General features: G+C 52.3%; 2 protein-coding genes and 1 long non-coding RNA gene across 11 annotated transcripts in view; 1 reads left to right on the top strand and 2 right to left on the bottom strand.

The window, feature by feature from the left end:
- Positions 1 to 370: 370 nt before the first annotated feature.
- LOC144379200 (uncharacterized) lies at positions 371 to 7457 on the bottom strand. Its single transcript, XR_013441636.1, has 2 exons — positions 7345 to 7457; positions 371 to 862 (listed from the first exon to the last, which is right to left on the bottom strand). It is a non-coding gene; the product is annotated as an uncharacterized LOC144379200 (long non-coding RNA).
- Positions 2543 to 12894, top strand: PCARE (photoreceptor cilium actin regulator). Its single transcript, XM_036113249.2, has 2 exons — positions 2543 to 6393; positions 10895 to 12894. The coding sequence occupies exons 1-2, from the start codon at positions 2663 to 2665 to the stop codon at positions 11073 to 11075; spliced, it is 3912 nt and encodes a 1303-aa protein (XP_035969142.1). The 5' UTR covers positions 2543 to 2662; the 3' UTR covers positions 11076 to 12894.
- Positions 12895 to 18026: 5132 nt separating this feature from the next.
- The window catches only part of TOGARAM2 (TOG array regulator of axonemal microtubules 2), a 60602-nt gene continuing 50821 nt past the window's right edge, over positions 18027 to 27807 (bottom strand). For 5 of the 9 annotated variants that reach the window (XM_078056132.1, XM_078056130.1, XM_078056133.1 and 2 more), the window contains 3 exons: positions 24504 to 24734; positions 22803 to 22889; positions 18027 to 18512 (listed from right to left, as the gene is read on the bottom strand). In XM_078056132.1, the coding sequence (XP_077912258.1) occupies positions 18256 to 18512; positions 22803 to 22889; positions 24504 to 24734 (575 nt within the window). In that variant the 3' untranslated portion in view covers positions 18027 to 18255. The remainder of the gene's footprint in view (positions 18513 to 22802; positions 22890 to 24503; positions 24735 to 27807) is intronic. The other 4 variants (XM_078056134.1, XR_013441635.1, XM_078056135.1 and 1 more) reach the window with 4 other exon arrangements.

Below are 27807 nucleotides of genomic sequence, written 5' to 3'. Positions count from 1 at the left end.
TTGTCAGACATTTGGATTATTTCCAATTTGAGGGTATTATGAATAAAGCTAGTAGGAATTTTCTTGTACTAGTCCCTTTGAGGACCTATGTATTCAATACTCTTGGGTAAATTCTTAGGAGTGGAACTGATGGGTCATAAGATGGGTGTTTGCTTAACTGTCAACAAGTTTCTAAAGTAGTTGGGTCATCTTACATTTCCACTCAAAGTAATTCTTTTTTTCATTTGAGGCAAACTCAGTTTGAAAAGAAAGAAAAACAAAAGTTAGTCTTGATGAAAAATGAGTGGCAATGAATAAAGAGCTTCTTAAATTATTTGGAGTAGTCAAGAAAACCATTCTACAAGGCACAGAGCTACCTGACAGCTGATCCTCCAGGCAAATACTTTTATTTTGATCATTGGTTTGTACATAATTTTAGCCACTTAAATCAAAGTTTTTCATAAAGATGATTTGACCAGGGCCCCAAATCCCGAGAGGAGAAGAATTTACATAAAGAACCCTTCAGATGAGCTTTCCCCTCTGTTAAATGGAAGAAAGAAGCATCTTCCCACATGGCACACTTGTTTACTGAGCCAGCCTAGCACCATGACAAATGAAACAACTTCTTGATGCCTAACACAGCTCGCCCCCAGGCACTGAGTCAGCTTTGTGTTTCCCATGAGTTCGGCCTCAAATAAACAGATCGGATAACTTTATTAATTATGCACTCTGGGGCAGAGGGCTGTGATAGGTTCAGGCTCAGCACACAGCCCCAGTAGCCCGTCTCCAGCTTGCTCACGGCGCAGGAGGTGTCCCTCCGTCCTTTCTGGTTCTGAAACCATCCGGACACCCACAGGATTATTTTCCTCACTTGTACAGGGCTCTGGAAGAGAAAATGAAAACTGTAAAGCCCGAATATCAAGTCCAATCTCAGCACCTTCAGGAGATGCTCAATACGATCTTTTTTTTCTATTAGGAAAATTAGAAATTAGCAACCAGCAAAAATGAGAAATGGTTCAGTAAAAGCCCCTCTTCCTGGTGCAGATGACAGGGATTGTGTGTTTAAGAGCAGAGGAATGACACGGTGAGGAAATCCTGAGGCAACAGTGTGCTGAGCAAAGGTCATTCTGCACGCACAAAAGGGCCAAAACCCAGATCCAGGGCTGCATTATTTCCAGATAATTCAGGAAAGGATTGGGGCTTGGTCCTGGGCTAATTCATGAATTTTCTTATGACTTGTATTATTATAAGTGGCTTAGATGCCAGGGGGAAAGGAATAAGGAATTCCTTTTCTTCCCTTTCTTTTTCTTTCTTTCTTTCCTTTCTCCCTTTCTCTCTTTCTTTTTTAATTTATCACTGGCCAGGCACTGCACCAAGCACTTACCAAGCATGAATCAACTTAATTCCCACAACGGCTCCATGAAGTAGGTACCATTATCCCCATTCCAAAGATGGGCTTACCTCAAGGCAGGTAGATGACTTTGGAAGCTCCCCCAACTAAAAGGAGAAGGAGCAGGATTTGAACCCAAGTCTCTCTACTCCTTGCTCTAGACTTGTGGCACTTTTTACAAGTTTAAAAGGAGTTTTAAAATGGGCAGCCTCTACCCTTCACTATGGACAAGAGCTCCACGCTCAGATTGTGTAGAAGCTGTGCTTAAAAAGGAAAATACATTTTTCCCCAATGTTCTACTCCTAATGACCAAACGGCTCCCTACTGCCTAAGGTTGGCTTATTTTCCTATGAGAAAGATTTAATTAAAAGCCTCTTTCTTTAAGAGCATTGCCTCCCTGAGCCCCTCTGCTCCGCAGGGACCAGCCTTGAGCTTTATATGGCAGTGAGTTTACTCTGCTTTCCCCTCCAAACCAGGGAAGACGTCCTCCCTGCTGTCAACTCACTTTTCTAGTGTAAAGGAAAGCCACCTTGCCTTCTTTATTCCCTGTCTTATTTAGAGAAGTTCTCTAGCACTAGAGCCGTAGAGTTTGTATAAGCCACACAAACAACAATGTATTGCTTCAATTACTGTTTACTGTGTGTTTTGGGGTCTCCTTGATAATAGCAGGTTGGAGCACACTTGGCTGGGTTGCCCTTATTAAACTGTGAAGGTCGCTTCTCTGCCAGGATCTGTAGCCTGCGAGCCCTCCCTTCTCTTCCACAAATGTGTCTCTTCCAGAGCTTTTTGCAATTATGGCTCATTTCTCTAGGTTTCATACGGCAGGCGTCTGAACAGAATTAAAAGCATAAGCACGTGCAAAAATAATCCGTTTCCCAAGATAGTAAATGCTGAGAAGTTCTATATTAGAACACACTGTGAGTGCTGACTGGCTAGGGCATGATTAACCTAATAGGCTTAAAGTTCCACTTGCCATCCACATCTGTCAGGACTCGAGCAGAACGCAGGCGCGTAGTGCACGAGACTGAGGTCCTTTAGAACTGCCCCGTTGCTCCCTCACAGCGGAGGGTTCGAGACATAGAGCAACAAGACCACAAGCACCACCGCCTCTACACGCTGGGGCCAAGGAAGTAAAGAAAGTTGGTTCCGAGGACCTGGCGCCATGGACTTCAGGGCATTCTGGCCTGGAAATTGCCTGGACCGACTGGTAAGGCTGCCTTTGGTTCCTATTTCAAGGATGATTCTCTGAAAATTGTGAAGACTGTGGGTGGGAGGTAACTAGAAGCTGGAATCATGGGGTGTACACCTTCCCACAATGACGTTGTTAATAGCGTTGCTAAGAGTGGCATCCAGTTTTTTAAAAAGCCCAAAGCAATTTTGCCGGGACGTCAAGGGGGCGGTGCAAGATGCTCTATCCCTTTGCTACTTCCAAGCTCCACCTGCTATGACTCTGGGGGAGACCCGACCCAGGGACAGAGGCTGACAGAGGAGCAGCTGAGGGCCAGGTGGACCCAAAGCCCAGCTGAAGGTCTCTATCGGCTCACAAGAGATCCCACTGCAGGCCAAGGGAAAGATAGGGAAGGACTGCCCCCAGAAACCAGAATCTCCGCATCCCAGCTGGACAAATCACAAAGCCACATGGCTCAGGACCTTCCATCCAAGACACAGAGCTCCCACGGGTTACAGGGGACAGTCTCTTCTGGGGAAGAGAGTGGAGAAAGGAGCACCCAGCAAAGGAAGCTGAAATGCCACACGTGTGGCCAACAGGGCCATTGCTGCCAGACCGTCCTTCCTGCTCATGAGCCTGAAGGCAAAGTGGATTTCCCTGAGCCCCTGGTGAAGGCCCACCAGCACGCCTACACCTACCTCCACACCTGCATCTCCAAATATGAAGCAATCCTGTCCATCACCCATCAGGCCACCCAGACCCAAGAGCTGCTGCAGCCCATGGTCAGCTTCCTGCTGCTATGCTTTGATGAGGTCAACCGGCTCTTGGGGGAGATCTCCAAGGAGGGAGAAATGCTCCTCCAGGAAGTTCGGGACGATCTGGCTTGGCCGTTGAGGAAAGGAGAGCCTCAGGACCAGCCAGATCTCCTGCAACAGCTTCTGCAGTACACAGTCAGCAAGCTGCTGGTGCTCAGTGGCACGGTGGCCTCGATCACTGGCCGCTTCCTGGAGGGCTCCAGCAGTTACCACCATGACACCGCGAGCCACTTGGGAAAGAAGCTGAGCACAAAGAGGGGTGTGGATGAATGCCTCCTGCGGGCTCTGGGGCAACTGGAGAACTTGGCGAGCGGCCACGGGGACCCTGGGATGCAGGGTGTGCCCTTGTGCTCCGAGGACAGTGGCATCGGTGGGGACAACGACTCTGTGCAGCTGGTGGACAAGCTGGGCAAGCAAGCCAGCTGGGACTCGGGGTCGGAGCCCGCAGAACGGAAGCTGGTGCTTTCATCCCCGGTGGAAGCCAGGCTGTCAGGACAGGCCTGGCAGCAAAGTCCTTTCCAGATGGGTTCCGACACACCCCAGGACTGCCCCCTCTGGAGGCCTCCGTCGGCAAAGGTTCAGCCCGCGGCACAGGGTGGAGCAGGGGGCCCACGCCCCTCGAGCACAGGCCCAGAAACTACGACCGCCAGGCCTTTGGGGATGGGCAAAAGCACTCGGTGTGATTCCCTTGGGATTGGGATCTCCACAGAAGCACATTTTTCTAAAGGCTCCCGGTTGGTGGACACTCCTTCCGTCACTGAAGGGGAGGACAGTAGCCCAGAGGAGGAGGAGGAGGACCAGGTGAGTGGCATGAGTCTGGGTCCACAGCAGGAAAACTCTTTCCCTCCCAGGCCGCGCTCTTCACCTGGTGGCCCGGAAGGCCCATTTCAGCCACACCCCAGGAGGCTCAGGAACCCCCAAGCCCAGGAAATGATTCTGAAGATGAAGGAAGCAATCAGTGAAAGGATCAAGTTTGTCCCTGTGCCTTCTGGGCCCCAGGACTGGGCCGACGAGGACGAGAGGAGGACAGCGGTGCCCCCGAGACCCAGGACAGCCAGCGGCAGCAGGGCCCCTCTGAGGCAGAGGAGGTCCCAGTCAGAGGGCTGTCTGAAGAGCCAAGTGGAGGACTCCACCCTCCAGGAGCTGCAGAGGGTCCAGAGAGACCTGAGCCGGAGGCTGGAGGCATTTTACGCCCTGGGAGCGCGACAGCAGGGGCAGAGCCCGGAGCAGGTCGCGCAGCCCCACGCCGTGGCTCGGAGGTCCGACACCTGCGGGAGCGCGCCGAGCGTCACAAGCAGCAAGCTGAAGGCGTCCCTCACCAAGAACTTTGTCATTTTACCGAGTCAGGACAAGAGCATCATGCAGAAATGCAGTCCCCGCCCTGAGGGCGAACAGCCCCGGCAGCGGGAGCCTGAGGGGCTGCCAGTCGTCATCCCATCGGGTGAGAAGACCAGTGAGGCTCGGGGGGCCGAGGACTGGAATGTCAGGGGCTGTCCCACCAGAACATCGGTCAAGAAACTCATTGAAACTTTTAGTCCCACTGAGAGTCTGAGGACCCTGGGAGATTCCAAGGATGCCGGGCCAAGCCCCTGCCTCAGGAAGTGGGGGGTCCCCCTCATGCCCCCCAGATTTCCCATTTACAGGGGGCTTGCCCCTTTGTATCCAAAGCCCCGAATTTCTCCAGCAGCGAGTGGAGAATCTCTCAAGCTGGGCCCAGCGTGGAGGCCCTTAGCTCCTATTTTCCCCCCTCTGCTGACAGCAGGAGCGTCCAAGAGGGAGGACCTCAATTTCAACTATGAAACAGAAGAGGACCCAGAGCATCTGCCTCCACCGCCTCTGGAAATCCTGATGGACAAATCGTTCACCTCTCTGGAGCCCCCAGAGAGCAGCAAGCCAGCAGGAGGCTCCTCCAACGGGACCCATGCACCAGGGCCGGGAGGGGCTGACCCTGCCCTGAGAACGTGGGCTTCCCCAAAGCTAAGAGCCTCCATGAGCCCCACTGACCTGCTACCCAGCAAGAGCACGACTGCCCCCACCAGGCCCCACAGCACAGGGCCAGGGGGCAGCAAGAGTGGCTGCAGTACCAGAAAGCTCACCTTGGACCTGAGCCACCCACCAGCAACCAGCGGAAACCCAGAGGTGGAGGGCAGAGGGGCTCAGAGTCAGGCACCCGCAGACAGGGCCACCAGCCTGTCCAAGCATCCCCAGAAGGCCATCCCCTGGCACCCCTCCAGCCACACATCTGGGCCGAACAGGACCTTGGAACCCAGCCTGGCCAGGCCAACACGAGGGCCACATTCTCCCGAGGCCCCCAGGCAGAGCCAGGAGAGAAGCCCCTCGCTGGTCAGGAAGGCCTCTGCCGCAAGGGGACACTGGACAGCCCGAGCGGACAGGAGGCAGCTCCCCTCTCACAGATCCGCCCAGCCAAGCGTCCCCTCCGTGCACGGCTCCCCCAGCCCGCCCGTCAGCCCTCCGGTAAGCCCCACGGTGCTCAGCCCCCCAGCGACGAAGGAAGGAGCCTCCCCCCCACCCTGGCACAAGCCGCCCAGCACTCCCCCCGCGAGCCCACCCGCACGGCACAAGGCCTCCAGCCCCCCTACCCGGCACACAGAAGCGAGTTCCCCTTCCTCTGGCCCCTCCCCGTCCCCCCCAGTGTCCCCTGCTCAGGCGCCCCAGCAAACAAGAGACCCTGAGGACAGTCGGGCAGCCACAGCTAAAGCATGTGGGAACACGTGTTCCATATTCTGCCCGGCCACCTCCTCTCTGTTTGAAGCTGCCCCGCCCCCTTCAGCAGCCCACCCACGCACCCCAGCCTCGCTGCCCCCTGAAGCCGGCGGCCCTCGGGGGACCCCCGCAGGAGGCTGGAGGAGCTCGGGGCCACGGCTGAGGGCGGGCTCCCAGCGGGGCCCGGCTCTGTGTGCCCTCAACCCTCAGCCTTTCATCAGAAGGACGGCTTCTGACCGCCGGCCGAGTATCCGCCTCGGGCTGCCTGCCCCCGGTGCCACCTGCGACGCTTGGGAATCCGCACTCAGCAGGAGCAGGTAAGGGGGGTCCTCGGGCCACCGCCCTGCGCTAATCCAATAGAGCCCAGAGGCCCTTGGGGTCCAAGGGAAGAGGCAGAGGAAAAGGGGGCTGAGGGATATCCAGCCTCCCGCCATCGGACCCATCCTTGAGCAGCTGTGCTTTTGTCTGTCACTCATTCCAGGTTCCCGAGAAAGATTTTAACTGAAAGAAGCTCTGCTGTGTTAAAAAATAGAGTTTAAAACAATCACATTAATCCAAGCACACCCTCCCCTTTATTTTACACCTGAGGAAAAAGAGATGCCATGACTACCCACCCCCTCCACCCCATGCTGAGCCACTGTCACACGGTCTGGAACCAGCAGCGGATTTCTGTTCTCTCTGGTTTACTGAGGTTCTCAAACTTTCTGGCCCCAGGACCCCTTTAAAACTCTTCAGAATTATGGAGAACCCAAAAGAACCTTTGTGCAGGCAGGTTCTATCTATCACTTTTTACTGTATTATACATTAAAATTGAGAAATATTTAAAATACTTATTAATTTTTCTCAATGACCCCATTATACATTACCATTAAAAGTAGGTATATTTTCCACAACAAAAACATTTAGTGGAAGGAGTGGCATTGTCTTATATTTTTGCAAATTCCTTTCATGTCTGGCTACCAGGAAAGATGGTGGCCTTCTCAGACCTGCTTCAGTAATGCATCTGGTGGGACATCACACAGGACGTAGACTGGGAAAGTCCACTCTACATTCATGAAAGAATGAGTGGAAAAGGCAAATAACATCTTGACAGTATTTTGAAAATAGTTTTGACTTCATAGATCCCCCTCAAAAGTGTCTCGGGGACACCCAGGGGACATACCTTGAGACGACTGGTCCTAGGGGTATGGACTATAAATGTTTAGCTTTCCCACACCCCCAAAGACCTGCCTCCACTTCTCTTCCATTCTAGCCTTACCTCCACCTACCCGTTTGGAGGTGTGTAGAGCAAGAACAAGATCCTTCATGGGCACCGAGTACCAGAATCAGGTGGAAGGATGGCCATCAATACCCTTGGCAGACCGAGTTCCAAGTGTGCCTTTCTCGAGAGGGCAGCTGACTTACAGGTCATTGGCCCAGCCACGTAGGCAGGCCTGGGCATGAGATGGCAACAGGTCAGGAGGCATGGTAGAGTCATTGCCTGAACATGGAAAGAAAGACACATATGCCCAAGTGGGTAGAACACGTGGGGAAATGCATCTTCTCCAGGATGCAGCATGGGCAGAAAACTGTCTATCTGAGACCCTGTTGGAGAAGAGCTCTTATCAATGTGTCTTGATACCAAATGGGACAAAGCTCAACCAGCACAGTCCTTGCTGTCTTCGAAATGCCCACTGTTGGGTCAATCAGCAGTTTATTTCGGCCAGAGTGATACATGTTACAGACTTCACAATCTGTTGAGGCATAAATGGTAATTTTTTACAAAGTACTCAGCAGTTGATTTTTAATAAAATTATGTAGGGAAAGTTGTGCATTATTATAGTTATATGAACTTCCCCAGCCACTTGAAAGAAATGAAATATTGATTATTTTTGCAAGAATCTTAATGTAATGCTGCTCTTTTCTTAAATCTAAAATGAGTTTCCTACAGCACAGTGCTTTTCATCTAAGAACCTCGATAAATGTTAATGCATTACCCCTCACACTAGCCACTTATTCTCATTACATTTCTAAAACTGTGCCCTTCAGGAGAAGAGCTTGGGAGAACAGGGACAATAAAATGGCATTAATTAAAAACACTAACATTTTAAAACAGCAGGAGCAATAATAAAGTAACATAAAATTGTTCAAGAGGAAAATAATGCCCTTCTCTCAGGCTTCTCCACGGAATAGGGCAGCCTAAAAGGTTGTTTTATGTCCTGAATCTCAACACTTAGGGAGATGGGGTGGGGGGGTGGGGAGAAGTGCTTGTAGCTTGAAAGAAAGGAGGATTCATAAACGGGAGACTTCCCAAGGTTGCGTGGAAGGTCGCAATAATGGCTCACACTCCTTCCCCTGCCTCCTGGTAAGACCACACCTCCGAGCCACTCGGAACTGAAACTGTGAGCATGTGTTGGATGTGATGGGAAAATGCTCATCCCCCAGTCCCTCCACCCCTCCACCCCTGTAAAGCTGACATCTGAGAGCAGAAGCATGCCAGCTAGAAAAGCCCTGTTTCCCCACCCTGTTCCCTGCCCTCCTGCGTACGGGAAACCAGACCAAGGAAGTAGGCAGGATTTGCCTGAGATCATGCAACTAGCCAACAAGCCAGTGCCAGAGAGCCGGAAAGACTCAGAATGGGCTGTTTCCCCAAGCAGGGACTTGCAGGGATGCAACCCACCGCATGGTATGTAGCGGCAGAGACAGGATGACCTGGCCTAACCTGGCATTGACCTACTTCTCGTCATCCCATGCCAGGCATAAGCCCCTTTTATAGAAAAAATGATGATGTTTATATCCTCCCGATCTTGGGGCCCAGGGGATTGGGAACGGTCCTTGGAGGCTCACCTAGGAAGCTCAGTTACAACAATCTCAATTACAGCTTCAACTGTTATTTATGTTTTGAATCCCCTGGCGGAGGTGCCATCTCTAGGTCTTAGCACGCTGGGGCGCTGTGAACATTCAAGAAGGGTCCAGATTTTCTCCCCTAAATACAGTGCTTTTAGTCTTTGCTTAGACTGGACCACCCAGGCAGGGGCTCTCTGCCGCCCAATCCCCCAACCCTATTTCCCAGATCAGGGTCCCAACCGACCAGCGGGGCAGCGCCTGGCCAGCCTGCCTCCCCAGCCATTCTGGGATCAGGCGGAACCGCGGCCACATCGTGGCAACCAGGAAAATCTCCCTCCTAGCCTGAGCCGCACACAGGTGTGGAACCTGGTTGGGGTCGGGGAAGACACGGTTCTAGGACAAAATCGTTTTCACCTCCCCTGACACCGCACGCCAGGCATGCCCCTCCCTTTCCTGCTAGCTACTCTAGTCGGGGAGCAGCAAAGGGTCCCAGGGGAGGTGCATCCTGCACATGCCTTTCCCGGCTCTAAAAGGGACACAGGGAGAAGAAGCAAGGAAGGTGGGAGCTGGTCCTGCGCACAAAATCACACTTGATCACGCAGGGCCTGGGAACTGGGCCCGAGGCCTGAGGCCAGCGTGGGTGAGGCTGGCTCAAAGGAACACAGTACGATTCTCACAGCCTAAATATCACGTGTATGCCCATCTTAGTTCCTCACTTAGTTCCCCACCTCACCCCACATTCCGGCCACCTTCATCTGAGTGGGATCCAGACTCAAACTTGCCCTCCACCGGTTCAACATCTCATGGAAGCCTAACCACTGAGCCGAGCACACTGCGGAATAAAACTCAGGGCACGGTTAAGAACCTGCTGTCAGAGGCAGAGAGAAGGACCTTCTGGGTCTCTGCACATGGGAGCTGGGTCCAGTCCTGGACCTGAGGTGACTGATGGCGAGGCTTGACCCTCAGGTGCCTACCTGTCATGTGACAGGGTGGTCCCTAGTTTCCTTTCCAGGCGTGACTTCCTGTTCATGCTACGAAGCAGGACCAGCGTGACAGCTGGTCGTTTACTGAGCGCTTATCATGTGCTTGTTCGTATGCGAAGAGTTTACTTTGCACGCCTCACCCAGTATGATACCTTCGAGCGCCCTGCGAGATGCGTGCTATCATCATCTCCATTCTACAAAGAAGGGAACTGGGAATCAGAGAGATTAATGAATGTGCCACAGGACACACAGCTAGTTAGCGCAGGACTCGAACCCAGACAGCCGGAGTCCCACGTCCAGGCAGTCAGGATGAGGCCAGCCCGCCAGCGCACAGCCCGTGTGGCTTCCGGAGCTGGTCCCCTTTCTGGCCTGAGCTTCCTCCACGCTTGTGATCCTCCTCCGTTCTGCACCCCCAATGCACACTGGGTGTCCCTCTCCCCTCAAAGGCCCTCTCGCTATGTCACTCAGCAGCTGGGAGGCTCTGTTCTAGCCAAATGCCAGGCTTGGGCCAAGCACTTGGCATTTTACTCTGTTCAGGAAAAGGGTGGCTGCTGAGCAAAGCAGGGTGTGGTGGGGTTTTGTTTTTTGCTTTTTTTTTTAGGCTAGCTAAGCCTAGCCCTTTATTAAACAAGAAGTGCTTTAAAAACAAAAATAAAATAAAGGCCCAGCTCCCAGAGTTCCTGAGGGAGCTGCTTTGTTCAGAGCAGCGGGATCCTGGGCATGAGGAGGAGAACAGGACTCAACCCGTCCGCACAAACACCGGGGGCTCGGCTCCCACGGTGCCTGACCAGAGCAGGCACGCACGAGCACGGCCCCAGCACGGCACCAGCCCGGCAATCCTGGTGAGGAAGGGCGGAGGCCTGGCACGGGGGTCCACGGGCCTGTGGGTGAGACAGACCGTGAGGGACTGAGAGAGGCAGGATGGATGGGGGCGGAGGGGAGCGGGGACGGGGGGCCAGAAGGAGCAACCGAGGAGTGTTTGATCTGCATCTGTCCTTTTTCTCTGCAGCAGCAGTGAGGAGAGCCCCAAGAAGGACACAGAGCCATGGAACAGCCCCTGTGCCCCAGAACTGAGGGGCGGTGGCAGGGCTGCCTCTCCCCCAGAACTCTGCGTGTTGGGCCACGGGCTGCAACGGGAGGCCAGAACCAGCCGCGCCCAGGACAAGCCTCAACAGAAGGAAGTAGCCTGACAGGCTAACCAACAGGGTCACACGGATGCCAGTCACCCCAGAAGGCGATGGGTGACAGCCAAGCACCAGACTGTCCCATAGAGGGTGGGTCAACCAAACTCCAACTCCTAGAAAGATCCGGAAGGTGCACTGCCCCGAGAGTCTGCTAAATTCTAAACCTTTGCCATTTTCAGCCCCAGAGTCTGGTTTGCCTTGGGGTACAAAGGCTAACTATAACTTTGGACCCCACAGTGACACTCTTTAATCCTTCGAGTACTGGCCTTAATTTAGGGGAAAAATGCATTTGTCAAATGCTTGATGAGCTGGGGGGTTTTACCTGGGTTAGTTTCCTGGACTCAATTAATCCACACAACAAAGAATGAAGCAGATAGCATTCTCTCGGTTTTGCAGATAAGAAAACCAAAGTGCCCCTTCCCCCAAGCCCGGAAGAGTCTTGCCTGAGGTCACACAGCTAGGAAGAGAACAGAGCAAAAATTCCAACAGGTGTGGCTGGCCCCAGAATCCCTTGTTTCTCGTTCCAGTCTCGCTCCATCTGCCTAAAGCAAACCTAGTCTACAAATGGTTGGAAAGCCTTGTGGGTTTTTTTAAGGTTAAATAGTGTCACCGCATTCAAGTCACCATTGAGAGCTTTGTTTAGAAGCTGACTGCTCCAGAGATGGGAAGACTGAGGTGGAATTAAGACACACACCCCCCTTCCTCTCCTCCCTCCCAAGCACAGACCCAAAGCCCTCAACACCAAGCTTCCAGCCCACTCCTGCGGCTGGGCGGCCTCGGATTGTGTGTCAGAGGCAGGCGTGTCTCGGATGCTCTGCCCCACGCATCCACATGCCTCTCAAACTGGGTGGGTGCAGCCAAGCCTTGCAAACAAGCAGCCTATTCTCCACGCCCCGCGGGGGCTGGAGCTCAGGAGGATGTGCACACACGCACGTACACGCAGGCACACAAACACTCGTGCGCATGCCAGTCTCCCCCAGGGGCTTCTCGGCCAACTTTATTCCCAAGTCATCCGCACAACTTCTGCCGAGGTTAAAATGGAAGTGAAGAACTACCGTGCATGCCAATGCGCTAGATATTAGCTGCAGATCTTGGAATGTTTCCATGGGTGGCTGCGGAGTGCTTTCTATTTAGAAATGAATTTGCAATAATTGGGTGATTCAGTGCCAGCTCAGTGGGTTGTCAAAAGACAAGAATTCTCACCCACGGGGTACAGCTAAGGGGTCATTCTCCAGATCTGCTGCAAAGCTGATCTTTTTTTAAGTTTGGGAAAATTATGACTTCAAGTCCTTTCTTGTTGAAATAGACCATGGCTCAAGGACGTGTTATGCTGGGTCCTGGGGATTACAGCTACCTGTAAATGAATTCACCTTGACTTGTCCAGTTATTAAAATAAGGGTGACCAGGCTGATCTCTTCAAAGGCACCCAAGGAATAGTTGGTTAAACTACCAGGAGGGGCCACACGGCACCCCTCGGTTGGGAAATGTCTGTCCACACCCACACGTTTGCTGAGGGGTTGCGCTGTCAGAGCAGAGCTCAGGCGCAGCAGGGCGGGTTCTGGGCCGAGCCCCACGCAGGGGTGAGTGGGTGGACCTGGGGAACCGCCTGGGCCCCAGGAAGTGGGAGGAAGTCCAGCTCCCGGGGCAGGGCAGGGCTGAGGTAAGTGCGTGAGAACAGCCAGGTTTAGGAAACTTGCTCGCTACAGAACTGGCCAGTCTGCCTACCTGGGCAGGCCAGCTGCCGAAGGGTGACGAGGGTGTGGGCCCCGGGCAGGCTGGGCACCGAGCCGAGGGGAAGCAAGCAGGCTAGGAGAGGCGGCTCATGGCTGAGCAGCTTCAGGGAGGGCTGTCGGAAAGCAGACAGGGTTTAGGGGCAGACTTCCTGAGGTCTGAAGCTGAGACCCGGGCTAGGGTGTAGGGGCCCTGGGCTAGGGTTTAGGGGCAGACTTCCAGAGGTTGGGAGAAACACAGCAGAAACAGAGAAACAATGGGAGGCTGGACAGGGCCACCATTCATGAAATGGTGAGACAACATGGGGGTGTAACCACAGAGACAATAAAAGGTCTAGTTCTGGGAACCAGGATAGGAAGTGGGAGCCAGAGCTGTAGGAGGCAGAAGTGAGGCCAAGCTCCCCGTTAAAGGGCCCCCTCTTAGAGGTTTGGGGCTAGTGTGAGTCTGTAGGTGGGGGCCAAGTGCACCCAGTTGCAGCAACGAAAGCTCGGTGTGGGTAGCTGGGAGCCAGGCAGCCTATTACCTCCCAGAAGGGTCAGCATCAGAGAGAATGCCCTGGAAGAGTCTGGAACGAGCCTCCCTGAGGGTGCCTGGCAGGAGGCTCTCTTGAGAGCAGAAGTCACCCCCTCCCCCAAGCTAGGCCTCTAAGCAGCAGTGGGCACCCACCGTCCCCACGCTGCAGACAGCAGTGGATGAACACAGGGCTTCCAGGGTCCCTGCGTCAGCCCCGGGGCAGGTCAGGGCTCCTCCTCATCCTTCTGCATCTACCGAGCACCTCCTTGTGCCAGGAGAGTGCTGGGCTCCTGCCACAGAGCCCCGTACGTGATGCAGTAAGAGACCTCTAGGCCCAAGCAGCCAGGACAATGAGCTGATAGAGACTATCATGTTGGCCAAGGACCCCACTGCTTCAAGAGCCCTAAGTCAGCTTCCCCTGGGGTAAAGCAGAGGGGTCGCCAAAGCCAAGGGGCTGGGAGGCAATAAAGGTCACAGGTGAAGCAGGGCCCAGCCAGCACTGGAGCAGATGGTTCACAGATGTGGTTTCCTGGCTACCATCCCAACCACCAGACTTAGCCCAAATCACGGGTGAGTTGGACATTGGACAAAAGAAATTAAATGTACTACACAGGCAACTTGTGTGGCTTCAACTCGGTTTCACCCCTCCTTGAGACCAGGCCTTTACTGGAACCCACGTCTCTGGTTCTGCCTCGGAAAGCACACTGCTGGTGGTCACGAGGGACAAGCCCAATCCCACAACTTCTCAGATGGGTCACTCTCACCCACCCACCTTCCCTCCACCCAAGAACTTGTCCTTGTTGAGCCCAATCCACTTCCTGGGCTCCAAGGAGAAGGGAGAGCAGGGCTTCAGTTTTGTGTTGTCTTTTTAAAATAATGACACCAATAGATGCAACCCACTAAGGACTCAGGAGTCTGCACTTTTTCTTCCCAAAGTTAGAAACCAAGAAGGAATGTTGGGTATAAAGGCACGAGAGCTCACCCCAGAAAAGGAGATCAATTTCAGAGGTGCATATTCGACCCATATTCCTGTTTGGGCCAACTCTTTTCCAGGGGTGTCCAGCCATTGTCAACACCCATGGAGACCCCCAGAGCTGAGGAGAGGGAGGTGCTCCAGCTCTTTATCTGACACATTAGTAACGTAGCATATAGCTCTGCCCCAAGGGAAAAACACAATGTTCCAGTTCCATCAAAAGGATTCATGGAGGAAAAAAGCAGATATAATATTCTGGTGGAACAGTGATAGCTTTTTGCAAGGATAAATACAATCTTCAAGACGAAATATAACTTCTGTCCACAGCCTGGATCTGTGCGGCTGTTCACTCTGAGCAGCATCTATCTAGTTCTTTCCTTACATCATGTACCCAGTTCAGAACCTGAAATAATCCATGTTGATAGAAAATGCAGGGCAGACGAAGAGACTTTTCTTTCACTGTGAAAAGCTTTTGTTTGATAAGACTTGTCTCATCAACACTGCAACGTGAATGAAAGGGGTTTTGAGAAATACATTCTTTTTTCTGAAATAAACCAGTGTTTTGCATGTATCAGGGGAGTTGATGCAGTAAATTTTAAGTGTCAGCATGTTTGTCAATTGATCATTTGGTTGACTGCTTACAGGCTGCCCACACCCACTGCATCTTCCCAAGGAAAGCTTTGCAAAGGTAATATATTTTTAAGTAGCCTCATGTCAGAGATTCTGTTGAACTGCCATAAAGTAAATGTGTTCTGGGCCTATGTTAACAGAACATGTTATACTGCACTGTGGTTTACTCCCTGTGCCTACATGAAGTTTAAATAAACTTCCATCAATCCATCCCGACATTTTTATGAAATGTAATTAAAGATGAGTTGCACACACAGAGGAGCAAACGGTTAATTCACTCCACACTCTAATTCACTCTTATGGAGGACCCTGGACACTGCTGGCTTGATTACTCTCATGGACTTCAGAAAGTAACTTGACCGATAGCCTGTGGGCCCTGTGACTACAGAATTCCACCCATGTCATAGCCCGGGTCCTGAATGCTGTAATTCCAGACACCCTTGACGTCTTGCACACGAGTCAACAACCTGTTTTGGCTGGAATGGCAGCCCCAGCAGGAATCAGGTAATGCCCCGAGACAAGCCTGGTGGGCCTGAGTCCGAGGAAGAAGATGAATGGAGAAACAAGGAGAAGGAAGAGAAAGAAGGAGGGCGTGGTGAATGTGTCGGTCACCCTGGGGAGCTGGAGTCTATCCCACTCCCGATGGTTGGGACCCAGAAGCCTAAGCCCCACACCTCCATCCCCCCCGCCCTGCGACCCGGCTTCTAGGGGCCTGTTCCTTCATCTGGAAAGCTGCAATGGCAATGCCAACCTCCATACCCTGCCATCTACAAGACACAGGCAAACTCGCTTCTTCCAAACCATCTTTTTTGAGCCCTCTGGAAAAACTGAACTGATGATCCCTCTCCCACTTTTGTTTGTAACGTTCATCTCTGCCATCTCTGCACTTCAAGATTCTGATTAAGAAAAGAAAGTAGGGTATCCCCCTCCTTCCAGATCTGTGCTTTGATTCTTGGAGAAAATTAAGAATAGCTGTCAAACTCAGCTAGAATTGACTTCCTTCTCCATAGGATTCCATATCTTTCAAAGTGAAAAGACTTTAAAACATTTTGCTTGCCATCACGACTACAAATGTCAACTATTCCAAACGGGGGGGAAAAAAAATTAAGCTTCAGAATCTCCCACTTATTCCCATGCTGAGTCGTGGGTGATCTGTCAGTCAGATGCCAGGAATGACTTCAGTGCCTCCCGAACAGCAGGTCTTACTGGGCTGAGGCTGGAGCTTATAATAATTATACCTTTTCTTTGTGTGTAACACTCTACATTTTCAAAATATGATTATCTACAGTGTTTTATTAGTTTGTTTTTTTTTTAATTGCATGAGATGAAAAGCAAGTCTTTTTTTCAACACCTTTGACAAATGAAAAAAAGGAGGCTGGGGGATGTCAAAGACACTTGGCCAGCAGGTGGGGCTCCCCAGCTCCTGCCCAGCCTTGGTTCTAACACTGACTGCCAGCAGGAGTGAGGTTATTCCAAAGGACACCACAACCTTCCATGGAAGAAATGCTCAGTTTTCTCCAACATTGACAAATAGAAAATTGTTTTTCAGATCCAGCCAAAGGCCAGCTGTAATTTTAGCCATTCTTCTGCAACTAGCTTGGATGGAAATTCAAAACAAAATTTCCAAGAGAATTATTTTCTATAATCACCTCTACGCACCTCTGCCACTCCCCGTCCCTCCCCTGCACACACATATAAAACTGCCCCCGGCATTAAGAAAAAAAAGAAAACTTTTCCAAAAAAAAGTCTTTGTTCCTTGTTGCCATGAACCCCAAAGTGGGCTTCCAGGTGAACCCTCCCCCCACCCCCCGCAGGCTGGAACAGATAGCACTCCAGGAGACAGCTCTCTCACTTTATTGCCAGTGTCCCAAAGTAGTAAAAACCAGCAGATGCGACAGAAAGGAAATATAGACCCTGGGAAACAAATTGCCTTCATGAAAATTATTTATCTTTTTTTTTTTTTTTCTCCTTTGGAAGGGGACAGGATTGGCTGTGTTTACAAAACCCCACCCCAGGGCCTTGGGAGGGTGGGGGCCTGACTGGCTGCACCGGGAGACATAGGCAAGATGAAAAAGTGGCTTTCTCAGCCAGGGGTACCCATGAACTTGGAAATATGTGAGTTGATTTGGGGCTCCCCAGCCTGCTCTGGGCCATCCTCCTCAGGAGAGGCTCACAACAGTGATGTGGAACTGATATTATACCTAGGGGTGGCGACAGTGGAGGGGGTCCACTGGTGGGTCTGCCAGAAAACTTGCTGGCAGGGTGCTGGGGTCTGAGGGCCTGAGCCATGTGGATCTGCCCCAGAGCGTTGCTATGGGTCTGGCTGTGTTCCTTGGCTGGGACCAGGCCGCTGCCCCTCAGCCTTCACCTTCCCCGTGTGTTTGAGCTCATGACCCGAGCTCTAATTCTTCCTGGTCACACCATTGTCAACTTAACTGGCCCCAGACAAGGCAAAGCCACTCCTACTGTGCCCAGAGCCCCAGCCCCAGACCTCCCTCTCTTCCCACAGGACCCCATTTCTCCTGCTGCTGCATCCGTGGGCAACACCTTCTCTCAGCTTGCTTGTGACCTGGCACATCCTGCCTCCAGCACACCCCTCCAGCTCCATGACCCAGCCTGGGGGGGGGGGGGCACCTGTGCAATTTCAGAGCTCCCACATGACCCCTGCACGTCCACCACGTGTTCATGGATGGTATTTCGAGTGTGAAGCATCATCTAGTCCTCTGTAGAACTAGCCAGAATGTCGGCTTCCAGGGAAGGCTTTCAGGAATGCAAATGTCAAACTCTCCCTCGGAAGATTTTGTTAAGGCAGAAGCAGGATAACCCCAGAGAGGGTTGTTCTACTCACCTCGAATCAGCCTTATAACAACTGAACTGGATTCGAATGGCCAACTCAGGGTCTCTGGGTTGCGGAGGGCTGCCCAGCCTCTCACAGATGCGGGGCCATGCCCAGACACGGTCTACACCATGTGGGTCTGTGCTACACTCTTCCTCCCTGACTCTTCATCCCCGTGCCATCTGCAGCTGGTTTTGCTGTTGTCTTGTGTCCTTTGTGACAACCCTAGTTATTAAAAAATTCTCAGGTTAAAAAAGTACAAGACAATGAAACCTTAGAAAAATAAGTACTTCTTTTATTTCTACTTCAAAATATACTATGTACATCTGGAACTCTAAGAGAAAGTAGACCTGGAGATGACTCCATCATAAAAATAAAATAAGGTAAGAAATAACGACTGCCCGCTTCAGGTCCGTCTCTTAGCCGGTTGAAAGGGGCGTGAGCTGCCCGTTGTCTTGCTGTCCGATGCCATCCCTCTGTCGGTGACGTTGGTTGGGGCTGCCTCATGGGGACGCTGCGTCTAGGAGGTCCTGGAGCGTTCTGAGGACCTGCCGTGGCTGGCCAGCAGCCAGGTCCTGCAGCCGGGAGCCCATGTGCTCCTGGAGGCTTCTGGACAGCCGACGCGCCACCGTGCGGACGTTCCCGCCGTGCCCGGGCAGGACACTGTTCCCGGTCATGTTGCCCAGGAAACACCAGAGGACTGGAAGGACATGGCGCTCCACAGCCTGGGGCTTCTGGGGGTACACGGAGGCCACCAGCGCTGTTGGACAGAAAACGGGGAGACTGACTTGAGGCAGGCACTCTCTCCCTCTCTTGGGACAACAACTCTATCCCCCGCAAAGGGCAGGCCGCCCAGAAGGGCCAACTAGTCCATTAGATGCACCAGCTAAGGCTCGGGACACATTTAGGGGCCCATGAAAATGGCTTGATTTCTTTTAAAATCAAAAGATAAAAATAGGAAGATATCCAACCTCGTTTATATTCATGTTTACACCAGCCAGTTATAAAATACAATTTTTAACTTTTTTTTTTTAATGGAGGAATGAGTATGCAAAGGCAAAAGTACTCAGAGCCTATGATGGTCGTAATTGGTCCCTGCAGCCCTGGGGAGAGGAAAGACGCAGATACACCTGGACTGCAATCTAGTATTATTTTAATCCACATTCCCACCTCTCTGAGTTCATACAACAGAGAAAAACCATACCAGGGAGAAAAGTCAACACTCTCTCAAATGAAGCATTCTGAAAAATAAAGCAGCCGGCAGGAGATAAGGCCAGTGTGGCCTCCCCAGTGTCTGGATGCCAAACCCCACAACAAGACCAGCAGTAATCCAGGAGGCGTCAATGTGCTTTATCAACCATCAAGCTCTGCACAGACCGTTGATTCAGTGATGAACCCCCCGCATCTGGTTCTCCAAGGCCCTCTACTTTCTTTAGTCCCCAAAAAACACACAAGCAGGCTACCCCTGCCAGCAAACCTTCCATTCCAGAGTAAATGCCGGGGTCAAAGCCACCTCAAGAGCACCCTAAGTCACTTCACAGGGGTCCCTCCAGCCTTCAGCCGAGGCCACATTACCCTGAGGGCATCCATGTTAACAACGCTTTTTCTATACAATCAGTGCAGTCTGCCTGTCCTCTTGCCAAAGGAAAAGTGCTGGTGAGAGCAAAGGACCTTCACTTATTGATGGAGCAAAGAAACTGGAACGTTCCCCGGGCTGAGACACACCTGGGAAACTAACACTGCCCGAGTCCAGAGTCTGGGGCTCAGAGTTCTGCAGCGTGACTCCATTGTCCTCATAGTGCTTCGAGAAGCAGGACACCGGTCCATCTCGCAGAGGGGGAAGCCAGCACTCAGGGGTCAAGGAGCTTGCCCCAGACCACACAGCTAACGAGGGCAAGAGCCTGCCTCGACTCCAAAGCTCACGCTGTGCACCCCTCGATGACCCCAAGTCTCTAGGAGTTCCACATGTCAGGGGCTGGTGTGGAGTTTTATTTTTAATCTCCAATTTGTCCTTCCTTCACCAGCGTAACATCATCCAACCCCCCAGGATGTTTCCCACAGGGCCCCTCGGACTCCAGGGCCAGACTGGGACAATAGGGGGTCAGAGATGAGCTGGACCCCCCTCAGCAAAGCCTGCCACTGGAGCAGTGTCATTTCCCATGGAGCGTGTACGCTGGCTTTCAAGCCACACCCTCAGGGTTCCTGCACCCCACCCTGTGGGGCCTCCCCGGGGGCTCCCCAGTGTCACCGAAGCCTCAGAAGTAAAGGTGGCCCTCGTTCCCGGGGAAGGCAGGACTGCACCTAGTGAGTCAGCCCAGCCATGTTGGCTGGTAAGCAGCTTCATAAAGTGGGACAGAGGTGGGACCTGCTAGAAACGCTGAAGTTGGAGACAGGCTCAGAGGAGGGCATAGGTACCAGGAAAGCCACCAGGGCAGCCCCAAGGTGGGAAGCTAGGAGGAGCAAGGGAGAGGTCAGGGGGTGGGGGGTGGCCAGAGGGAACAAAAGAAAACCAGTGATCCCGATTAGCCACCTATGCTGAACAACTATAACTCAAAGGCTTCCTAAGGCTCCATGGGATCCACCTGCAAACCAAGGTGAGAACTATCCCAAGAACCAGGCCCAGGCAGGGCTCCCCCGTGCCCACCAAAGGTGAGGGGTTCACCTGCCCCCCACCCTCCCCACCTCACCGGCCCCCATCCCCGGCACGCTGCACTCCCACCTGAACTCTCCCTCCCAGCAGTCGGGCGATCACACGCGGGCCCGGGAAGCTCACTTCTACAGTGAGGCCCACATTCCCCGGGTCCGGGAGGCGGAGGTCACCTGGCTGACGGCGGTGGGCCTCTCAAGTTAGCAAAGGCAGGCGGTGGCCCTTCTGGGAGTCATCATGAGGAAGAAAACCCCATTAAATTGGAGCTTACAAGGCAGCTGAAGTAATTAGCAAAAGATTTACTCCTGTTAAGCTGTGCTATTATTAGTCCACACCTTGTGTCAACTGAAATGTTCTTCTCTGCTCCTGGCTGACACTGACCTACCAGGACAGCTATGTAGAAACTCTTGGCTTTGAGGTCTCTTGGAAACAGGTAGAAAATATTTACATTTAAATGGATAATCTAAAGTGAGGTACCCATCCACCTCTGGGGCCCATATATCACCTGTACAAGGACAGGTAAGGGTATCAACCAGAGAACGCAGATTTTGAGCAACAGAAAAGGGTTCCTTGTCTGGTGGCCAGGTGGTCTCCGTTACATGGCCCCTGGGCACCAAGAGCGTGACACTGTGGCCCCCAACCCTACTTTGCTTGCCCCAAAGTTTGGAGAAGGCCTGGCACCTGGATGGGAGGTGAGGGTCCACTCCAGGGACACTGGGAGGACTGAACCAGGGCACAGAGGCAAGGCCAAGGGCAGGAGATAGGGTGGTGTAGGCACAGAATGACACCCTCAGTCAGGCAACATGTGCTGAGCACCCCAATGCGGACCGGGGCTGGCACAGGGTGGGACCTGCTCTTGGGAGGCTCGGGAAACTCAGGCAGGAGGGCTAGGGAGAAAGTAGACCCAGAGGCTGGCACCAGAACCGGGCGGGCACCACCCAGGTGGAGGAAGAAGGGCAGAAAGGGGCTCCACAGGCCACCAGCTGCATGTGGGCAGGCACAGGGGATGAGAGATCTGTCTCTGCAGGGTGGCTGGCATGCTGGTGCCCAGGGGACAGAGGCATGGGCCGCTCAGGGAAGCTCTGTGGCCAGGCTCCCAGGGACAAATCCTGGATTTCTCGGCAAAGGACCTTGGGCACCTAACCTTTCTAAGCTCCAGTTTCCTTATTTCTATAAAAGGGATAATCACTGGGGCGCCTGGGTGGTTCTGTCAGCTAAGCATCTGCCTTCGGCTCAGGTCATGATCTCAGGGCCCTGGGATCGAGCCCTGCATCGGGCTCCCTGCTCAGCGGGGAGTCTGCTTCTCCCTCTGCCCCTCCCCCGGCTCATGCTCTCACTGTTTCGCTCTCTCACAAATAAATATATAAAATCTTTTTTTTTTTTTTAAAGGGGATAATCATGGAACCCACGCCGTCCTTATGATGTTATGAGGATTAAATGATCCAGTGCATACAATTGAGGCAGGGGAAGGGGCAGAGCCTGGCAGGCCAGGCAGCGACAGGCCTCGTGGGCCACTCCAGGGAGCCAGACACTAGCCTGAGGACAACCCATGCGAGGATTTACGCATGGGGGTAGCACCTGCGCGCCGTCTGCATGTTAGGGGGAAGGGTGCTCAGCGGTCTAGAGAACAGAGTCCTTCTGCCTCCTTCCTGCATGGGACGTTCCTAAGAAGGGAGAGGAGGCTTCTGGCAAGCACAGAAGATGAGAAAACCAAGTAACCTGCCCAAGACCAGAATTGGCGTGTGGCCAATGGGTCTGTCTGCCACAAAGCCTGTGTCCTTTCCATGCTGCCAGCTCAAGGGCCACAGGAGGTTTCAGCCCTGGAATGAAATCACTCGAGACTGCAGACTCAGAGCAGACATCGGCTTGGAGCAAGCTCTCCTCAGCCAAAGCCTGAACAAAGCAGAGCAGACTCAGGCCAAACTCTGCGTAACATGGGCCCGGATGCCCGGCGAAGGGGTTGAGTAGGGTTGGCATCCAGGCTGTGCTCTGCTTTGCAGGCTGTGCATGCCCAAGAAGGGACAGTTCTCGTGCTCACCACAGGGCTGCTGCTGACCGGGCCCCACGCCCGTGAGCCAGGGTCTACCCAGAAGAGCTGGGGGGTTTTCTGATTCACACAAAGGTACCCTATGGGCTAGGGGAAGTCCTGCTTGCAAAGAAGAAACGCATCATCGTTTCTTAAAAACTATTTTGTGTATGTACCAACCTGCCTCATTTTGGTCAAAACCAAAGATTATCTTTTGGTAATGTGGGAATTATTTTTAAAAAGCAGATTATCAAAAATTTTCTAAAAGCCCTGTGAGGATTATTGGATTATTTGGGGGTTCTAAGATAGTGGGTGGTGCAGCTTCATGCCAGGAAGCTGACTGGAAGGCTGGAGCGAGGGGCTCCGAGGATGCTCACCGGACAGACGTTCCGTGACCTCAAGCACCGCGCGGCCCCTCAGGAAACGCACCCGCCCAGCAAACGCTTGTAGGAGGCAGAGGTTGTCTGGAAGAGAAGGAGGGTGTCAGCAGCCAGGATGTCGCGGCCCAAGCGATGGCACCCGCTGTTCAGTGCCAAGTACCTGCAACACCCACACAGGGAAGGAGGCCCGTCGGGGAGCTGAATTAAATTCTCTGAGTCACAACGGGGTGTTCGGGGAAGAGTGAGTGGCCTGATACGGTTACACTGGCTCCCAAACAGCTTTCACTTACTCCCACAGGTCTGGTTCCTATTGTCTGTCCTTCTTCAAAATTGCTGAGTTTGGGGGCAAAAGAGGGTTTGCTCACAGTCCTGGGCAAACCAGGAGGGCTGGTCACCCTACCAGCAGCAGAAGCTTCTGGCTGGCTCTATTTGGGTCAGGGGAGGGAATTCGCAGGGGGCGTGTATTAGCTCTCAATAGTTTATATATAACCTCCCTGTGTGAGACTTGGGCCCAGACGGCATACTTGTGAAGACCAGAGAGTTTGTCCTCCACATGCCCCAACCCACTCTTCAGGAGGGTTAGGGGAAAGAGGGATTTTTCATCTTTTTTTTCCGATTGTCCCAGCACCCTGACACCCACTGGGCTCTCAGCCACACCCGGCCTCAGGAGACAGTTCTCCCCGCTGTCCAGCCAGGCTGGTGGTGGGGCCCGAGGCCTGGGAGCTCCCCCATTTGGATGCTGATGGAGTGTTTGTTAGAATGAGCCACGGATGGTGAAATCACAGGCAACTGGGGTGGGGAATGTTTGGGGACAAAGAAGCCCTCTGGCATTCTTCGGCTGTATTTCTAAAGCCAACCCCAGCAGGATCCCATAGGTGCTGAATCTAGAAACGGCTCATTCTTCCCCATTCTGGCTGACGTCTCCTGGTTTCTCAAACTATTACACTTGAAGTCCTGCATTCCTCACAGAGACACACAAGGTGAGCAAAGTAGCCCTTTACCTGAGAAAGGCGTGCTCACGTAGACGATACACACCCTGCCCCCAATGCTGCCCCAGCTGTCCCCGCAAAACTCCATGGGACGGAACGCAAATAACAAAACCACTTTTCGGGGGATGTGGTCACGGGGCCGGCCTGCACCTGTCATGGAGGTCTGTCATGGGTGTTACCACAGGCGCCCCCAGAAACTGTGTCCTGGGGTCCCAGGGGCTGACCCGCTCAAGGCCAGATGTCTCTCAGCAGGGACAGAGATTAGAGAACCACCTACGGAAGTCTTTCCAGGCAAGTTCCACCTTCTCCGGATCCCTCAAATACCTCAGCATCCCCCTGGATATGCAATCAAAACTTCGCTTTTCCCACCAGGCAACTATTCTAGCTAAGAGCTCATCCCTGCTTCCCTTGCTCTCCTCCTGGGAGCTGTAAGGGATACAGAGGAGAAAATGTACACATGTGCATCACATACATCCCTGCTGCTTGCAAAAGCGCCATCCATAAGTTAGGCAAGAGTCTTTAAAATAATTTGTTCTGGGAAATAAAAGAGAGGCCTGCCTCTAGAATATTGCAGTTAGCAAGAAGTGGTCTCAGGGTGTCTTGGTAAATCTGTAATTGTGTAAGACTAGGTCTTTATATCAATGTCACCTGCATTGTTGTTTCCAGGTGCTTCTATTTGTCCCACCCCCATCATTAGCCATGAGCTCACCTCCAAAGACAAGGACTTCTGCCTCCTTGCTCTCCCCAACAACACTCAGTCCAGGACATTTTCTGGACACAGCTGGATCTCCCCGCTCCTGGTGGCTGACGTGGCCTCCCAGAGCCAGAGAGAGGTGAAGAACTTGGGGGATACTTGAAAATGCACATCCAGCAGACATCTGTGCCAGATCATGCTCCCATGTCCCTGGCACACGACAGGTGCTCAATAAATGCTCCAGGACTACAGGGAGTGTTAAAGCAGAGACATTAAGCATTCCCAAGCTGGTTTATAAACCCCAGAGCTCCGAGCCCCAAGTAACTGGCCCCTCTCCCGCTGTCCGCTTTCGTAGCAATGGCTCGCCTTCCAGGTCACACCCAGGCTGACTGAGCGGCGGGAAGGTACATGGTGAGGGGTGTGGGCTCTGAGTCCAGGTCACCTGGGCTGAAACCTTGGCTCTTCCACATTTCTCTGTGTTGACATTGGACAGAACCTCCTACACCTCAGTTTACCCATCTATAAAAAGCCGATAATACTCATATCTTCCTCTTAGAGCTGCTCTCATGTTATGATGCTTAGGATAGTGCCCTGAGTGTGTAATTACTATGTAAGTATCAGTTATCATTGCTACTGTTTACTATCATTACCCAAAAATGCTCCAAAAGCCCAGCAACCTGAATGGTGGAAAGACCATTAAGAGGCTAGAATCTAACTTCTGAAACCTTAAAGATCCATGCTCCGTTAGCCCGAGTTTTTCATGGGCCCCTCTGCTATGTTACAAGGAAACCACAGCAGGCCTCGGTGCTGCCCACACAGGGCAAGCAAACAGCCATGGCTGGCAGGCCACACACCTGTCCTCCCTGGGCCTTGCCTTCCCTCTCTGCTAGGGGGCCGAGGTCTATGGGGCCTCGCACCTGCCCCATGCAGCCAAGCCCTACAGCCACCAGGCCACGTCATCCTCAGGCTCCTGGAAAGCCAGAGAAGAACTGTTTTAAAAGCATAAAAATTATGGTAGCATGGATAGTGACAGCAAAGAAACTGGGGTCCAAGTGGACCCCCGACAATAAGCACAGGACTCTGTGAATCATGATATGTCACAGCCCCCAAAACTAGGTCCACTCATCGCAGGAAAAGTGGGAACGATCCATTTAAACAGAAAAATGCAAGCTATGGTCTAGGCATGGGACAGAGCTGTTAAAAGTGACTCAAGTGTGTAATCATATGTAAATGCTTGCGCTCTGCTTTTTTTTAAAAGCAGGAGGCAAATTTAAATGCGTAATATCATCATGACTCGACACAAATAGGCACAGAAAAAAATATCTGAAATGAAAAGCGCCAAATGTTAATAATGGTCTCTTCCAGAAGTTGAGACTGAAAATGAGGGGCTTTCAAATTTTTCCTTCCCAATGCTTTGTATTTTCCATTTTCTCAATAATGAACAAGTATGACTTCTACGTGGTGGAAAGTAAACTTTATATTTTTAAGCTAAGTAAGAAGGCTGCATGGTACCATGAAAAACTGGTTAGTTGAACGAAAGAAGCAAAGTCTAAGTTGTATTTACATTACAATCTTTAACCAGGGAAATGTGTACACACATAGACAAGAAAGAGAAGAGAGATTTTTAAGCAGCTGGGACACTAGAGGGGCACCATGCAGGAATTTCTAAATTCCCTGAACAATACCATGTTGGTCATATGATTTGTATAAGGTAATGAATTTAGAGTCAACAGAGCAAAATAGCAAAAGTAGATCTGAAGCTGCCCATTTCGGAGCTTATCTGCTCTCTCCAGCACTGGCTGGGGGCTGTGCTAAATTAAGAGAACTCCTTTTGACGCTCAGTCTGACCAGGAGGGAGTGGGCTGTCAGCAGCCTGATGTTTTAATTAGTGAAGTTTCTTCTATAGCTAACCTGGTAACAGGGCCCAAAGACAGAACCAGCCAGTCTGCTCAGGAACTGCCTTGATCCCCAGAATAACTCCCCTGAAATCAGAAGGTCCTGGTGCTAAGTAGAAAGGATGCCTCTCCAGGCTCCTTTCTGGAGAGGTCCCCAGGCAGGCAGTGACGAAGGGTAGAGGTCAGGGAGCAAGGTGCCCACGTGCCTCCTTCCTTACCACCTCCAAAAAAGGGGACATGGGCACAAATCCCTACCTGCTCTGTCGACCACCATACCACCCACCCCATACACCCTCAGGAAGACCAAGGAACTGGAAGAGATTGGGTGGCTGATGAGTCAACTTATCACTGAAATTTCAAGAGGGACCCTAAGAGGTTGCCTAAGAAAGCCAACCTCCCAATTTGGCTGTGCCATCTGGACTTTGTGCCAGAAGATGGACTCCCCGGCTGTGTTCTCGGTCCCCACAGCCCCCGTTGAGTGGGGAACAAACCATAATATGCTGAGCCATTCCTTTGTGACTCTCCACATTTAAGTATTTCACAGCATTTCATGGTTCCTCTCCAGCCTGCAGGCTGGATCCCTTGAGGGGGATGACACTAGGCTTGGGAGAAAGCTCCCTCTGCTCGAAGGGCTCCAAGCCACTTCCAGGAGGGGCCTCGGGATGCTGAGGGTGGATTGGAGCCACCAGGATGAAATGGGAAGGAAGATTTACACCCCTTCCCTTCTGCCACTCGTGCTCCAGTCTCTGCTTCTACCACCCAATCCCCTGGGACAGTGGGAAATTTAGTGACTTGCATCCATTTTTCCTTCCGCAGGTCAGACTCAGACCATTCTAGGCAGATGAGAACCATTCCCAGAGAGAGCTTGATTCTACCCTAGGTACTCCCTGGCAGTGATGAATTCTTACTGGCGATCTACACCCCTCCACTTCTGCCCTTCGTAGATATAGAAATCAGCTAGTCACTTCATCATTAAAAACACTTCCAGGGGCACCTGGGTGGCTCAGTCGGCTAAGTGTCTGCCTTCGGCTTAGGTCATGATCCCAGGGTCCTCAGAGCTCCCTGGTGCTCAGTGGGGAGTCTGCTTCTCCCTCTCCCTCTGTCATCCCCCACCCCCCAACATACACACTCATGCTCTCTCTCTCTCTCTCAAATAAATAAAGAAAATCTTTTAAAAAAAAACAAAAACAAAAAAACCCACTTCCAAAACCAAGGTCGCTCATTGGGCAGAATGGGTATGGCTCACAGCACAGCCACGTGGCCTCGAGAGCCAACTGCTGCACCTGCTCAAAATGACCCAGAGCCAAGACCCTGGGCTTCACCCTCTGGGCCCCACAGGAGCTTTTTGCCAGGGGTTTGCTGGGCTTCATCCAACTCTTCAAGGCCAACAACATTCCATTCCAGCCTAACACTGACCTAAGGAT

The sequence above is a fragment of the Halichoerus grypus genome, chromosome 10 (assembly GCF_964656455.1).
Source record: "Halichoerus grypus chromosome 10, mHalGry1.hap1.1, whole genome shotgun sequence".
Lineage (NCBI taxonomy): Eukaryota > Metazoa > Chordata > Mammalia > Carnivora > Phocidae > Halichoerus > Halichoerus grypus.
This window is presented reverse-complemented; position numbering and strand designations above follow the sequence as displayed.

What these genes read in the sequence shown, in the direction of transcription:
- PCARE (XM_036113249.2), top strand. Translation starts at nt 2,663, where the DNA reads ATGGGGTGTACACCTTCCCACAATGACGTTGTTAATAGCGTTGCTAAG. An exon ending in TCCGCACTCAGCAGGAGCAG is followed by an intron (nt 6,394 to 10,894) that starts GTAAGGGGGGTC and finishes TTTTCTCTGCAG; the next exon opens with CAGCAGTGAGGAGAGCCCCA.